Genomic DNA, 16,339 nt, shown 5'->3' with positions numbered 1-16,339 from the left:
CAGCAATATTCCAGCTATATGACGGCGGTCTGTAAATAATCGAGTAGGGGGTGTTGGGTGTGTGTGTGTGTTACAGAAAACATTTATCCTTGTGAAAGTTAACTTGAATAAAAATTAATCTTATTTGTCCCCCCCCCCCCCCCCCCCCCCCCCCCCCCCCACACACACACACACACACACACACCTGTCAAATATACCGGTAAATTGTATCTGCATGATGTCTGCAATGGGGAAAGTAAAATCCCTTTTTTTCTCATGACATAAAGCCACCCCAGTGGCTATCTCTTCTTTAAGATATATACTCAGCAGGATTCGTTTTTACAGTTAACGATAACTTCCACGTTATTCGATCACTACAATATAAATAAACCAAATCCTAACGTGCCCCGTAGCGGGGGATAGTGATAACGCTGTTTTCTTGTATAAATTGCCCAATGTACGAAGGGGGCGGGAATCAGAGGTGTGGTCCATCAGGACAAAATTGATTCGTCTTTAAAACCATTATTATTTTCCGTATCATCACCACGGGAGGGACACACAAAATTTGGCCTCAATTGTAAATGGGGAATCGAACCCGTGCCTAACAGGTGAGTGGACGCTTATTGTAGGCTACCCCATCGCTCCCCAGATGCGATAATACCGTTAGGGACACGGGTAAGATGATCCCCGGAAATCTAGGCTGGAAATCGTGACTAAATGGGTCGGGTGGTCAGGCTGGGCCTACTTGGTTGTTACTGTGTAATCATGCCCGCTGGTCGTTGATCGTTGCTCACGATACCAACCATTGGTTTGCCTGGTCCATACTCGATTACACATGCCGGCATCATATATAGCTGGAATGTGGCTCTAAATAAGAAGCATTCGTTTAACTTTCGCTCTCCACACCAACACAATTTCTCGTGGTAAACAATGAGAAGATCAAGAGTTATGTCCCTTGTATCAAAACGGAAGTTGTGAAAACACGTCAACACGTGTTTACATTCAGACAATTGTCTATATCCATATCGGAACTGTCATTAACCTGTCAACAAAATGGGGCGCGTGAGAAGGAAGAAGATGCACAAAGGGGATAAACCACTGAAAGAGAAATACAGAACAAAACGCAGGACGAAAGATTTCGACGAAATTCACGAGGACATGAAACCAGGCAATGCCGAAGCATTATTAAACCAAGATCTGGACTACGACAAGCCCGGCGGTGCACAGCACTATTGTCTACACTGCACGTAAGGAAACCTACTTAATTCATTTCATATGGATTTTCGGACGCTAAAGAAACATTCGTAGTTTTCTATCCAATCACAATCTTGAACAACTTAAAACATCGCGATACAAGTTCTTACAGAAGCATATATGTATTACGTAGAATGCCTATCATTATATCAAATGTGTTGAAACTAGCACCAGGTGCATGTTGACATGAAAATGTAATTGCAGCTGACAAAACCAGGCTACGCTCTGGTCCCATACATTTATCAAAGTTGAAACATGGGTGCATAAATTAATCTAAATAAGTAAAATCTCAGATCTCTGAAGACTGTGTCATATGATTCATATAAGTAAAGCTCAGAGGTCTTGAGTGTGTTGTGTGGACAAGTAAGAGCTGAGTCAGACAAATTTTGATTGCACTTGGTGCATGTAGACATAAATGTTAGATTGCAGTTTTCAATAATAGGTGGCACTGGTGCATGTTTTATTTAGCTAAATCGAACTTTGTAATGTGTCAATCAAAGAATTTTGTGTATTCACTTTGTGTATTTTATCCTATTTTGGTCGTAGTTAACTCCCCTGATCGGAGTTCAACATTCAGTTTGTGATATTGACATAAAAGATATTGATGATCAGTGCAGTGGCTTGCAGTCCTTTCACCTGACAGCCATCATTTCTTTGAGCCTGTTGTGTGTGCCAAGCATGCAATAAGAACAATCCCCCAAAACTGGTGTAGGTCTGCAACCATGCAACATATCCATGTATTTTAGAGATGTTTGTTTGTTTGTTTGTTGTTTCACACCATACTCCGCAATATTCCAGCTATTTGACATTGGTCTGTAAATAATCAAGTCTGGACAAGACAATCCAGTAATTGACATCATGAGCATCGATCTACGTAGTTTGGATACGATGACATGCATCAACCAAGTCGGCGAGCCTGACCACCCGATCCCGTTAATCTCCTTTTACGGCAAGCATAGTCACCTTTTACGGCAAGCATGGGTTGCTGAAGACCTATTCTACCCCAAATCTTCACGTAATGAGTAGTCACAAGGTATAAACATGTCACAATAATAGTGATGTTATATGTCCATCGTGGCTTCGGAATATGTGCAGATTTTTTACTTTGATTCATGAGTTATGCTCCAATCTGCAGTATCCTCATCTGGACCCCTTTCACAAAACAACCTTAGCTAACGTCAGACATTCCCATGCTTAAGGTTACCTTAGTCTGAAGGAAAAGTTTCACAAGGCAGCCAAATCTCAATCCTAACTTGTGTGTGCCAGGTATGGTGCTAAGGTTGAGATAGTATGGCTATATGTCATTGTCTGCTGAAACCACTACTCGACATATACTGTTCATGACAATTTCGGATTTCATTGCCTATTTGGAACTGAATCTGTGTGATGATTTTTAGACCAACATTTTCCTCAAATGTAATTTCTAAACTTGAACTGTTACGAAACACATTGTAACAGACCTTAATTGCATGCCTACATGTATTTTGTATCCATGTATACACAGGCTTAATAGATGTTAATAGTTAATAGTAAATCCTAGAAAAACATACACAATAAATTCTTGACAGAAGCAGGATGTAAACAAATTAGAGTAGTTTCCCTTGAATTGTGTGATCAACTTCTAGATTTGTCAGAAACATTCCCATTCTTGTGGGTTTCACCAAAGTAGTAACCGTCTGAGACCTGCATCACATTAGGGTTTCCTCCCTCGTGAAGTGGACACACCGTGATATAGATGTAATACCATTAAGAGCGGTGTTAAACTCAATTCACCTTGTCATTCGTGATCGTGTTAGCACTATGGGTGTTTTGTGAGATGACACTCTGGTGATGCTCAATTCTTGTTGTACTAGTGTGTGCTGATAGTGTGTAGAGGCTGTCAACAAACAGTTGGCGCAGAGTTGATTGTTATCATGCTGCTGTGTTGTGGCTGCAGTGTAGCCTGCGCCATAAAACATCATTCATTCAGTCAACTCTTCCATCCTGCATTTATACTTTTCCAGGAAATACTTCATCGGTGCAAGGGCGCTGTCTGACCATTTCAAAAGTAAACCCCACAAGCGAAGGTGTGTATGTTTCTAATTGTAGCAGTTCTATTTAATTGTAAAAAAACAAAAATTTGTGAAGAAATTTGGTGTTGTGTGGATTGTTATTGTTGTGGGGCAAATGTTTTTTCATCGTGTTCATCATATTTTTTACAATTTCCTTTGAATATTTTCTTTATCTTTTTAGATATAAAAAGAAATATAATCATCAAAACTAAAAACCTCCTTTTCAAAAACTAAAAAGCCTTAGTCTTGTAGAAAGCTTGTTGTTTTTCTGGTAGTATATTGATCCAGTTGTTCTGACAAAATGCATGCATCAGAAACGGTACTATGACGCTTCTTTCAGAATTAAGGCGCTGCAGATGGAACCGTATTCCCAGGAGGAGGCAGAGAGAGCAGCTGGGATGGGGTCGTATATCGTGCCCAAGACTGTGGAGGTCAAAACTCAGGGCACCAAGGAGGTCATGGAAGCTGAGGAACCAGTGAAGGATGGGACATAACTCTGTATGGCCTACTTCATGTCAAGGCTGTGATCACATTGTCCTGGCCAGCCCAGGTTTTCTTCCTCTGAGCTGATACAGCATCTTTGGTAGTCTATGAAACTTAATTCATATGTATTGGCCTTCAAGGCTAGAATTAAGTTAATTAGTTTAAACTTCTTAATGTAACTGAAATGCACTATATTTTGTGTTGTGATAGATATTTGTGTTTCTGTTTTTGGATCAACTGAGCAGTTAAAACATAACTATTAAAAATTCAATTAAATATTTTTTAAGTAAATATTTTATTTACCCTTCTACCTGTTGTTGGATTGAAAAATACAGAATGAAACTATTGGTTTTTCAAAATATATATCTGATCAAATGCACAGTCAACTCCTAACATCTACTAATAAAGATATTAAACCCTTCCACGACAGAATGTTAATGGCAAACTTGACATTGCTCACAGTCTGATATGGCTATTATTTTGTCATTATTGAAAGTATAATATGGCTAGTATATTGTCATAAGTTATTGCTTATATGGCTTATTTATTGCTAAAAGCCCAAGTATTTGGCTGGATTATTGCTAAAAGTGTGGAAAAGATATGGTTGGAAATTTTGAGGGATGAGATATTTTCCGGTGCACAAGGCCGTATTGTGATACGTATCATGATATATTACTTAATTCTTCATTTTGAATTCAGAATGAATCTGATACATCAATGAAGTTCATAAATGGAACAAAACAAGATGCTGGTACAACATGATGTTTACTCAGTCAATAAATACGCAGCCATCTTGGGGCATAGGATGCATGTTAGGTATTTGGCAAGTGTAGAATATTAAACACATGATAAAAATTGATATTTGGAATCACCCAATATATCGAGCATGAAAAAAAGATATTGTGGTTTGTATCACGGAAAGAATGAACCTCAATTTACCGATATACCAATAATACCGCACACCTTAGTTTGAATATTTCTAAAAGCAGTCCAGTTGCTGACTGAAGTGAAGACCTGTTATGCAATGTCCTGCACTGAACAAATTTAGGATTTATTCCCCCACCCCCCCCTAAACTAACCAACACACTTTGTTATGACAATAACATTTATGGATGAATCATTGGTAATGAGGGACATTTATTTTATATTTGTTTGTTTATCTACCCAGTTAGTACAAATCTGAAAACCATAACGAATTAGGCCTTACAAACTAGTGGTGGGACAATACATCAGTGGACCACGATCTTTTACTTCTTGATACAAGTATCAATCACAGTTGCACACAAAGTAAAGAAATATCAATTATTGCCTTGAATGTTTGCTTCAATAACTGTTATTCAAAACACTATTTAGTAGTGAAAATTAATGGTGAAAACATAAATATTTTCATCCATTGCGCCATACTCGACACTGCCAACTGTAAATCATCAGTGTGCCAGGTATTTGACCATACTGTCTATGAAATAGATGGCTTACACACCACAGATAAGAGCACATACAAGTATCGTGATACGTTTCGGATTGTGAGCAAGATATCATGATATTGATCAGATCGTTCAGTTGGTGTATCGTCCCAGCCCTATTACAAACGTCCCTTTCATCCTACAAGATGGTACACCATGTTTATCCCTGTTTACCATAATCAAGTGTCTGTGTTAATGTCGACATACTTCACCTGCTTGTCAGGAACACCAGAGACAAATCAGACCTACATGTTGCATGGTGTCGGATAGTGTAATGTTGACAGTTGGTGTGGTGATAGCTGATAGTACTGTAGTATTGCAGGCATAGGTCTGTGTCTGTGGTGTGTCTTGCCAAGTTATGAAATACTACAGGAAGCTATTTTCTTAAACTGTAATTGTTTATTTTCATTGTGTTATTAAGTACAGTATTTTCCTGATACACGAATTGCCCTGATAATCCCTAATCCACAATAAGTTGACATTGAGTTCATCTAACATGATCGGGAGGTCAGGCTTGCACACTTGGTTGATGCGTGGATCGATGCTCATGATATCAATCACTGGATTGTCTGGTCCACACTTGATTGTTTACAGACCGCCATCATACAGCTGGAATATTGTTGAATGTGGCGTTAAACAATAAACAAACAAACAAACATCTTGCTAATGAGCTGTTGTTAACGTAACGAGAATGAATAGATGATTTAAAAATGGCTCTTATTCATAGTTGGTTAAGTAGAAAACCTGTCAAGTAGAGATTTTTCCAGGTCCTTTCATTTTCTACTTATCAGGTTTTCACTGTATTAAGATATACCGTATTCGACGTAATAAGCGCCCTGCTCTACTATGTGCACTTGCTGATATTTGCTAATATATTGGCTAGTGAACAATCCCAATTAGCACCCCTTCGGATTGATCAATGTACACAATACATATAATACACACTCGTGTGATATATGCACCCTTAATTATGGGCAATTAAATTCTGGAAAAATATATTTGTCACATATAAACATTTCAGGCTGTCAGCATAAACCATGAAATTTACAATCTTTATACCCTGTTTTCTTCACCCAAATAATATTCTAATAAGAGCCCCCTATTTCTAATTTTGAGAGCGCCCTGGGCTATTACGTCGAATACGGTATTGGAAACGGTTTAGTAGTCATGGATACAGTGTGAGAGACAAAATGTTCTCTGTCAATCAATTTTGAAGGGAACCATTTGTGAATGGATTTCTGTGTAGATTTTAGGTTTAACAATACAAATTTTAACAAAAATTGTTTGTATATTTTTTACCCGCTATACTGGAACCTAGTAAGCATTTAGCAATTTGATCGTTTGAAAAGCTTATTGTAGTATTTCGGTAATATCGTGCAGTCCTACTGTAGCTGAAGGCTGATGTTTAGGCTCCATTTCCCTTTACATTTACTTCATAGAATCAGATCAGGCAGTTACAGCAAATTTGATCAATTATGTTATTGTCTATTTTGGTAAAATCAACTTGTATTTTGTATGCTTGTATCTCTTTAGCAGTCATGTCTCAGTTTGTCACATACCACTAATTACATTGGACAGCTATTCGTAGTGTCATGTCAGTTGAATCAAGAAAGAGACAACCAAATGTATATTCTGGGCTATACTGACCTTTCATTAATCATCCATCAGTATCTCCGAATGGCGAACAAATTTGAAGTCAATAGACCTTTGGTTCTTCATCTAAAAGATCCATAATGAACTTTTGCCCCAAATCATGCTGGTTTCAGATGTTTAATACTTTGGCGAAAATCATGAGCATGGGTATATTGCTGAAAAAATCCAGAAACAAAATGAGGCTGAATGTTTAAAATATTGAGACCTAGTCCCAAAATGGACACCAGATCATGGAGGATAGTCCCCCTTTAACTGCCCACCCTAAACTGAAGGCAAATGAATCGGTCAGGTCCAAGGGACCTATGTCTGCAGCGTTACATTGAATGATGTAGAGTCTGGCTGTCTTTTCTTTGTTGTTTTTGTTTATTGTTGTTAAAGATACCAAAACAACAAACACGATCAGTGTTTGTAAGCAAGGTACAACAGTGTTTTGGATGTAATGTTTTTGTATAAAATAAATTTTGAAAATGTGTTTGTGTCTGAATTGTGAATATTGTGCCATATTTCATACATGTCCTTTGCTCTCATCCTTTAAATATTCCCAAGGGAAGGAGCAAGGTGACAGCCAAGGCATGCACATTGAATTCTGACAAAGTCAGAAATAACATGGCTGTTATCATCGGATAAGATTTATACTGACCTCTGTAATACGGTGGAGGTCTCCTGTAATATGAGGCAAGCCTCAGGATAATAAACCAGTGAAGAAAACTGCTTATCAAAGTGATGGAGTTCATAGATGGATGGTGCACCCCTTCTCTGAGTCTGCATATTTTCGTTTGTTTGTTTGTTGTTTAACGCTGCACTCAGCAGTTTTCCAGCTATATGACGGCGGTCTGTAAATAATCAAGTCTGGTCCAGACAATCCAGTGATTGACATCATGAGCATCGATCCACGCAGTTGGGATACGATGACATGTATCAACCACGTCAGTGAGCCTGACCAGCCGATCCTGTTTGTCACCTTTTACGACAAGCATAGTCGCCTTTTACAGCAAGCATGGGTTGCTGAAGACCTATTCTACAGCTGATTGTATCTCAATTAACGTGTGGATATAGTATTTAAGCACAGGAACTCGATGATCGGGTGCATAGCATAATATATATTCGTATAGAAAAAAAATCACACCCCTATATATATACGAACATATTATGGTATACACGCGATCATCTAGTTCCAGTGCCACAACCACCTACAGGCTTCTACCCTCAACCTGCATCCCCTTGACCCTGGATCTCAAGCCCTGAACTTCAGTACTTTAATTACATAGGATTGGAAGCTCTGCTAGGCTGTTCATTTACGTGGATGAAGGCTCAACGTGGACTTTTGAATATTCATCCTCCTTTACGCGTATATTTTCCTTCTAAAAATGGTTTTGGCAGAGAAACAAAAACATCACAAATGACCTTTAGGAGTCGGTGGTGGGTTATTTCTGGTCAAAGGGAGGTAATCATGTTTGTACAAGAGTTACCCTGCCTTAAAACTCCACAAGCTCCTTCCCAGCGCGTGACACCTTCGTGACGCCTCTAAATAAAGAAAAGTATGAACATTACTACATCTGGGGTTAGAGGGCAAATTTCAAGATTCTTGTTATGGCCGCGCCCACACTTGTGGTACCGATGTTACCGAGAGTGTAACGAAGGTGTCGCGCGCTGGGAAGGAGCTTGTTGTGCCCTCAATGTAAGGGAGCTAGTCACCTTCAACAAATCGTGAGTTATTTCCCTTGTCCCGAAGGGAGGTAAGTCTGTTTAACAAATGGTAAACAGGATTTTGTTAGTTCCCTTTGACCACATACGACACCGGTACTCAAATCCAATTAGTTTGAAGGTATCGGAAAATGCCAGGTGAACCCGAATGAAACTGAAACGTTGGAAAAAGTGTTGCCGAGGAAGATTTTCTTTTAATGTTTCAGAGGCTGACATTTAAAATAAAAAGGTACAGACAATATTAAGCAGGTCAAACAGAAGAAAGTTCTTTTCAGCCCATGTTTTAAGGACAATTATCCAAAGCAATTTTTGGCAGAAAAAAAACTTTTGGTAAAAACTCTTAAAAGAATGACGTTCACCTTAGGATAGATGGTTGAAACCATATTCCCAGGTTTACATGATTTAATTTTGTTGTGCCTCTAGCTGTTGTCTACTTTGTTCGTGTACACATAGAAATAATTTCCCGATCAGTTCCGGAACGTCAGTAAATCAAGGGTGTAGAACTATCTCAGTGTTGAACGAGGATCAATCGAAATCAGATAGCGAGAACTTTACACCCCACACGCTAGTCAGCCACTGGAGGGAGTGTATACAACAATTGCTGTCTCATACAGTCCCCGCTGTCAGACACGAGATTGCCCCCACGCGCCCGAAAACAGCTGACACCACTCTGTTCGTCGAGAAACAAGCGACACCCATTCCAGCTCCATACAGCGATTGACATTGTGAAGGTGTTGGGTGGGGTGGGGTGAGTATCCCTGGGTGCGGGGTAAAAGACTGTCCACGGATGACTGACTGTTAACTGGCAGTTAATCTGCTACCTATGTACACCTGTAACACTGACGGTGTGGAGGTTATATCGCTTGGCCTGCCTGTCAGCTGTAAGTGATATGTTCGCTGTGACATCCGCCACGCAGTATATAAATTATATTGAAGCATGTCTCTGGGCCGCGATCAGGGAGACACAGAGCGAACTCTATTGTACTGTGTAGACTTGCGAATTGACACACACGTCAAATTGATAGAAGGGGACAAGATCCCGTTGGGCTGAGCCACAAAGCGATTAAAAGGACCGATCATTTGTAACATTTGGATTTTGTAGGGAGACCAGGTATTTTTCTTTCCGCTAGTTTTTCTAATTAAAGGAACCTAAATATGTTTTTATATAAAAAATCACCTCGCAAGAATGTATTTTATGTGGCTGGCAAGATCGTCTTTTTACAATTGTCTGACGCGTAATTAGTTTTTCAAGCAATTTCGGGGACAATTTATTTTCTACAATAAAATCCGGCGATCAGGCCGAAGAAAGTACACATAGGATTATCGAAGATGAGTGAGTGAGTGAGTGAGTGAGTGAGGTTTTACGCCGCTTTTAGCAATATTCCAGCAATATCACAGTGGGGGACACCAGAAATGGGCTTCACACATTGTACCCATGTCGGGAATCGAACCCGGGTCTTCGGCGTGACGAGCTAACGCTTTAAACACTAGGCTATGCGACCGCCCCTTATCGAAGATGAGGTCTTGACGGGGATAGCCAAAGCTTAGAAACTAGATGGTGTATTGTAAAAGTTTCTTCCCGTCTGTAACCTTGAAGATTATGAAATGTCGGATCTAATTACGAGTTTATGTGTATTGGAACTAGAGTCATCAATGTTCTGCCTTCACCACGGCTATGATAATATACATTATACAAAATTGACTTAAATGAAGCCAATACCTGTTTTTGTTGACCCGAAGAAATCAGTAATAACCGAGTCTATAATTGTTTTCATTTCTTACATGAGATATCAACATTTTGTGCAGGCTCTTTGACTAAGTTGATAGAATGTACAAGATTCAAAAATATTTACCCGTGCTTAAATAATGATAGCGACGCGATAAATCGCAAAGAACAATGAAGAACGAAGCATGGTTTATATCACGATAAAATATTGCTCTAGGATGACGTAATTTTTGGAGATTTGAAAAAATGCGCTCACAACTTGATGACGCCGTAAATTGGACGACGTTATTTTTTAGAGGGAAATGTCGAGTGAGTTAGATGTAGTTTGGCAACGCAGATGAACGCAATGACCGAACGATCGCACCCAAAAGTGGGACAGATATGGCAATCGGTATTGGGATAAGGTGCATATAATTGACGTGAAAACTGTGAGAATACCCCCTGTGCATAAAATGGACTTGTCCGACATTGCCGAGGTCGGATTGTATTCAGGGAGTCATTTAAATGCGGGTAAATCTTTAAAAAGCTTGTCCCATTTATTGTGATCCTTAAAAAGGCTGTAGAAAATGTTGATATTTCAAATAAGATATAAACGACTCGTGATCGTTGTTTATCGAACAATAAAACACTGCAGGGAGAATAAACCACGAGGAGCTTATTCCTCATGGTTTATTCTCCCTGCAGTGTTATATTGTATGATAAACGACGATCACGAGTCGTGTATTGCTTTAATAAAGAGACACAAGCAGATATATCAGACAATGTTCGCTCCAATAACGTCAACGTAGGAGGTTCCCCGAAAGCTTGGGTTTGGTCAATGGCATTTCCGGTCTATTTTAGAAGCTCAATGCCTTAGATTATCAGACCCGACTTGGAGGCATTATACGTTTTTTTGAAAGACACGTGACCGCTACTCGGCCAATGAATGTGGAGTAAATCTTTGCATCACAATGAATGATGGCATGAGCAACGGATCACACCGTCGGCGTACACTGACTGACACACAAAAAGCCCCGTCACATAACCGACTGATTCTCTGGAATCGGCCATTCCATCACGGGGTGAAAGAATGGACCCACTCTGTTCCGGACCCAACCGAGAACAGTCATGGAAATGTACAGTGAGTGAGTGAATGCTGTTTTAGGTCACAATCAGTAATATTCCCGTTACATCAAGGCAACCAATAACATCAGTTAAGCCGTGGCTCATTTGGCTTTGACCGTGCATTAACTAACTGAATTGATAGTTAAACCCTCACTGGGCGATGACGGAACTCCCCACACCCCCACCCTCACCCCCACCCCCACCCTTGCATTTACCTTTGTGGTGAACAAATTCACGGAAAACGTGTGTCACCAGCGGGATTCGAACCCGCGAAGTCCGTAACGAAGGCTTAAGCGCTAACACGTCTCGTACTAACGATTAGATACCAGGTACTCGTGCTCTGACCTAAACATAAGTGAATGAGTGTGGTTTTACGCCGCCTTTAGCAATATTCCGGCAATACCACATCTTGGGACACCAGAAATGGGCTTCACACATTGTGCCGATGTGGTTAATCGAATCCGGGTCTTTGTGGTGACCAGGGAACGTTTTAACCACTAGGCCACCCCCCACTAAACAAAGAATAAACATAAAGCTAACAAGCTTCAAGTAGTTTATTCTCATCATTGTACACATATAGAAAGAAATCAACAATACTTTTGTTTCTTTAAAGATCTTGTCTCGGAGGAATGTAAAGATCAGTATGGCAACGCCGAAACTAGATATAGCCACTAAACACAACGTCAGCATAACTAACACACAAAGACATATGTTTATGTCAATCAGTTGATGATCAAGCGCACAATGCAGGATTCTGCTAACAAGAAATACTTGCGTGTTTAGATTGAAATTTATGTCGAATAGTGTTACCAAAACCATCCCGGATTACCCAGAGCGTTGTATATCCATTCTATTATGGTAAATATTCCGGACCTATTCACTACTACAGCTGTGCTTAAAGCCCGATTCATATGCAACAACGCCAATACTCCCCACCCAACCAACCGACAGTCATGAGCGATATGAATTCTGTGTTAAGTTATGGATAAAATAGATGACGAGGGCGACGTCAATTCCGAAACAAAGCTTTTTTGGTCCAGGGTATATAATATAATGGAATGGAAATATGGTACCCTGGATAATCGAGGATGCTACAAGAACGGTTCAAGAACCTCTTACTGAGTGATTTTGCTGAGTTGACTGGCCGGCGGCCCTGGCGAATCGGAATCACTAACAGGACCAAACTCGGATACCATCCCCTTAACCGGCTTCAGATGTTTTGCACTTTTGTGACTCATATAACTAGGTCCACTCAAACCGGATCCGGTTTCCCACATTGTCTTTGATCTCGCTCCTAGACTAATACGAGCTGTTGAAAAATAGGAATCAATCCTGTTCTGGTATTCACTGTCAAGACTTGAAGTGTCCCGGATGAGAGGAGCCAAGGGGTCCAACTTGGGTTGGATGTAATGTTCCAGTTGAATTGGACCATTTATTGGACGAGTCTCCACAAGCCTGGTTCTGCTGTTAGGGACCGCTCTGGGCATCCCTTTGATGTAAGCTATCCTCACTTTTGGGAGAGATGCCTTTTGAAATTCGTTTCTTGGATGCTTGATTATTTTTCTGGCAGGAAATGATTTGTAGCCTCTCTGTAGGTTTGCTTTCCCTTTTCTGACTTCCTTCCGAGGGGTTTTGATGTCGTCTCTGTCAGCCAGATCTTCAATCGTTCTCTCTTTCCTCGCCATGAAGTTTGTCATGTATGTTGACACTTCCGGTTCTTGGGCTCCTTCCTGAAGAACCACCTTCTCTGCCATCTCACTGGACAGGTCGTTGATTTCCTGTTCGCGACACCGGGCAGCGATGTCTGCGAGAATCTGCTGTTGTTTACCTAAACGCCTTTTCTCAAAACTAGTGGACAAATCCATTACAGCCGCCTTGTCCGGAGTGGCGAGTCTCTGGTGTCTATCCCGCACGTGCTGGGTCATCTGAAGCAGGGTCAAACTCCTGTTCATTGATCTTTCCCTCACGAATGAAGGCGTGGAACAGTATCCTTCGAAATAATGCTGCGACTGGAACATGGTTGAAGTTTATATGACTACTTGAGCCTATCAATAATGGCTATGTGCTTTTGAGAGTCCAAACTCTGGTCATTCACTTCTTCTCCATTCAATGCCAACAAACGGCTCAAAGAAGCAATCTCGAATACACTCCTATAATGTCCAACTGAAGTCCTTGTTGCCTAACACAACAAGCAAATAAAAGGATTTCAGAAATAATATTATTTCATCAAGGTATTCCTGAAGCACGGGGTTCACACGTTCGTGTTTAACGGAGCATAAGGGGTACAATAGAAAGCTTTCAAAAGCGAAAATGAAGGTTTCGTAGTCGTGTTTGTCTGTTACTATGTAAGCAAGACCTCTTGTTATCCTCAGCTGTAATCAGCCTAGAACTATACCTCGTGTTATCCTCTGAACCGTGACTGATGAAAGGAGAACCGTAACACAACCCTCTAGTGTGTGTTCTAGCTGAAGTGATATCGGCAGTCTTCATCGGACTCTAAACAGTAATCTGTCATCAGCCGATCTTCTGGGGGGTCTTGGGAGAATGTTCGAGTAAAAACTTTCACTTTGTGCTTGGTGTGCTCGGATAGAATAACCAACACGTGAGGTCTTTATAAATTGTTTTTTTCTTGAATGACACTTAAAATAAATTTGTAACATGAAATGAACTCTCACCATGTGTTCTTGATTACAGTGGACATACGAACACAATACATAAGATAGCGAATACTGTCTCTTCCAATTCACAGATTGTAAATACATACAGTTTTGTTCAGATATCTCTCATGCCATTTTGTTGGAGAAATCCACAAAGTCTCAAGTCTCAAAGCACAATGTCGATCACCACATGAAGGTACTCAGTTCCAACAAACCATCATACAGTATCACCGTTTAACGTCTTTGAAAGATAAACGAGGCATAGGTAGTCTCCATAGCAACAACGAGGCACCCTTTTCTTTCTTCCTTGATAGAAGAATCAAGCAGAAGTCTTTCCACGTGTGTTTAACGGATCATTATCCTATACTTGCATTCCAAGCACTTATTCTCTCACACACGTATGTCAACGACTGGTCATAGACGTGGACTTCGAGAGAGTCATTTGCTCAATACCACACCGATGTTTACAATACCTCCACATAGGGAGCAGTCTATAATACGACTATTAAGAAGGTAAGCTCATGTTAACCAGCCCCGAGTTTACCTGTGTGACACGGCTAGTCAGAGTGGCCACGCATGTCATTCGGGGTTTAAGTCGACCTGTGTAATGCAAGGGTGTTTATTCCCTCCGTATGTATTAGTGTTAAGAATCAAGTTTGAAGTCGGCACTTATTAATGTTGTTATGCAATTACAGGAGGGTAATTTGGTAATAATAGGGTAAGAACTCCCCTCAATTGATGTTAATCCCTTCTTGAGTGACTTATTAGGCCAATTATCGATATTTTATAGCTTCTTATATTTGCTGTGCTATCACAACTTATAGTTTTACGTACATGCGTACACTGTACGGCTTATTCTTATTAGGTATGTAATTTTTATCCGACTGGTGTTTTATCATTCTTATATTGTGTGGACGATGAAACGGTTTGATTTTTAACAGTTTGTTTACAAGAAGCGCAGATAAGGAATATTTTATAAATTTACAGTTGTCTAATTTACAGTCACTTATGAGATACTGACGTAACGCTAGTGTCAATCCGCTTGGCTGTTGTCAATAAAATATGTACACAAATATAAGGGAGATAACTGCTGTACGAAACGGTGTATCCAAGCAAGGGGATAAACGATTGTATGGTTGATTACCTGTCTGAATGCGGTTAGAATACTGAGGGTAAAATATACAGTGTAGGTATCTACCCACAATTGATTGGGTACACCACACGACCCACCCTGAACAAGTACTTCTTTTATCATTTAACGTACAGGCGACTAAGCACGCCCTACACACTTATCACAAGTTTAGTTGCACTATAGTTGCCAGTGTTCCTCTAACGTTTTAATGCTGTGTTCATTTATATATAGTTAAAATCAATGTATATAGTTGTCACATTCGTATACTCCGAGCAACAGTTCGAACTAGGGCTTATGGAAGGCTGTTTACAATGATTTAATGTATCGACTTGTCATGGGTTAACGTCAACATGAAGGTACAACGTTTATTGATGATTTACATGTTAATACATGAATCAATGTTAATCTCTGTACACCTTCCAAAAGAAATTATGACTGGGGAAATGGTTGTTTCTTAGCTCAGCTCAATTAACATATACTGTTACTTACCAATTAAAATTGAAATACGACGAATCTGAAAACATAATAGATGAATACCGATTATGTGGTGAAATATGTTTTGTCGTATTCAGATGCTTTCCCTCATGTGTCATAATATTTGCATATTGTTTGTTTGTAGATCAACGCAGATTCAGCAATATTCCAGCCAAATAATTGTGTATGGACGACATCGTGAGCCTCGATCTACGCAACAGATCCCTTTAGTCGCCTATTATCACAAGCATCAGTTGCTGAAAATATAACCCTGGTCTTCACGGGTGTGACGTACAAACGTGGTCAGGCAATGGTTGTCATTGTACCCCAGGGGGAGAGGGGGGGGGGGGGGCGTTGCTCATAATATCTGTCACATATTTCTTTTGTCCAAATTTGATTTTTTACAGATTGAAATGATATGTTTTAAATATTGTGGCGTTCAACTAAAACAGACAAACGTCTGAATCACGGAATCCTTAACGTCCTGTATTTGAGTGCATTAAATGCACCCCGCAGAAGTCAGGTGCACAAGGGGCGGCGGAGTAATCTAGTGGTTAAAGCGTTCGCTCGTCAATCCGAAGACCCGGTTTCGATTCCCCACATGGGTACAATGCATGAAGCCCATTTCTGGTGTCTCCTGTCGTGATAATGCAGGTATA

General features: G+C 40.1%; 2 protein-coding genes across 2 annotated transcripts; one reads left to right on the top strand and one right to left on the bottom strand.

Moving 5' to 3' along the window:
* The first annotated feature begins 938 nt into the window (after nucleotides 1-938).
* LOC139474594 (zinc finger protein 593-like) lies at nucleotides 939-7,355 on the top strand. The gene is made up of 3 exons (XM_071257666.1): nucleotides 939-1,226; nucleotides 3,237-3,299; nucleotides 3,625-7,355. The coding sequence occupies exons 1-3, from the start codon at nucleotides 1,033-1,035 to the stop codon at nucleotides 3,776-3,778; spliced, it is 411 nt and encodes a 136-aa protein (XP_071113767.1). The 5' UTR covers nucleotides 939-1,032; the 3' UTR covers nucleotides 3,779-7,355.
* A 5,177-nt stretch (nucleotides 7,356-12,532) lies between these two features.
* On the bottom strand, nucleotides 12,533-13,435 carry LOC139473555 (uncharacterized). Its single transcript, XM_071256205.1, has one exon. It carries the CDS (start codon nucleotides 13,433-13,435, stop codon nucleotides 12,533-12,535), a length of 903 nt encoding a protein of 300 aa, XP_071112306.1.
* Between the last annotated feature and the right edge of the window lie 2,904 nt (nucleotides 13,436-16,339).

Source organism: Haliotis cracherodii, unplaced genomic scaffold (assembly GCF_022045235.1).
Source record: "Haliotis cracherodii isolate W230 unplaced genomic scaffold, xgHalCrac1.p SCAF_3, whole genome shotgun sequence".
Classification (NCBI taxonomy): domain Eukaryota; kingdom Metazoa; phylum Mollusca; class Gastropoda; order Lepetellida; family Haliotidae; genus Haliotis; species Haliotis cracherodii.
The sequence above is the reverse complement of the archived record's forward strand: the minus strand, read 5'-3'. Positions and strand labels throughout refer to the sequence as shown.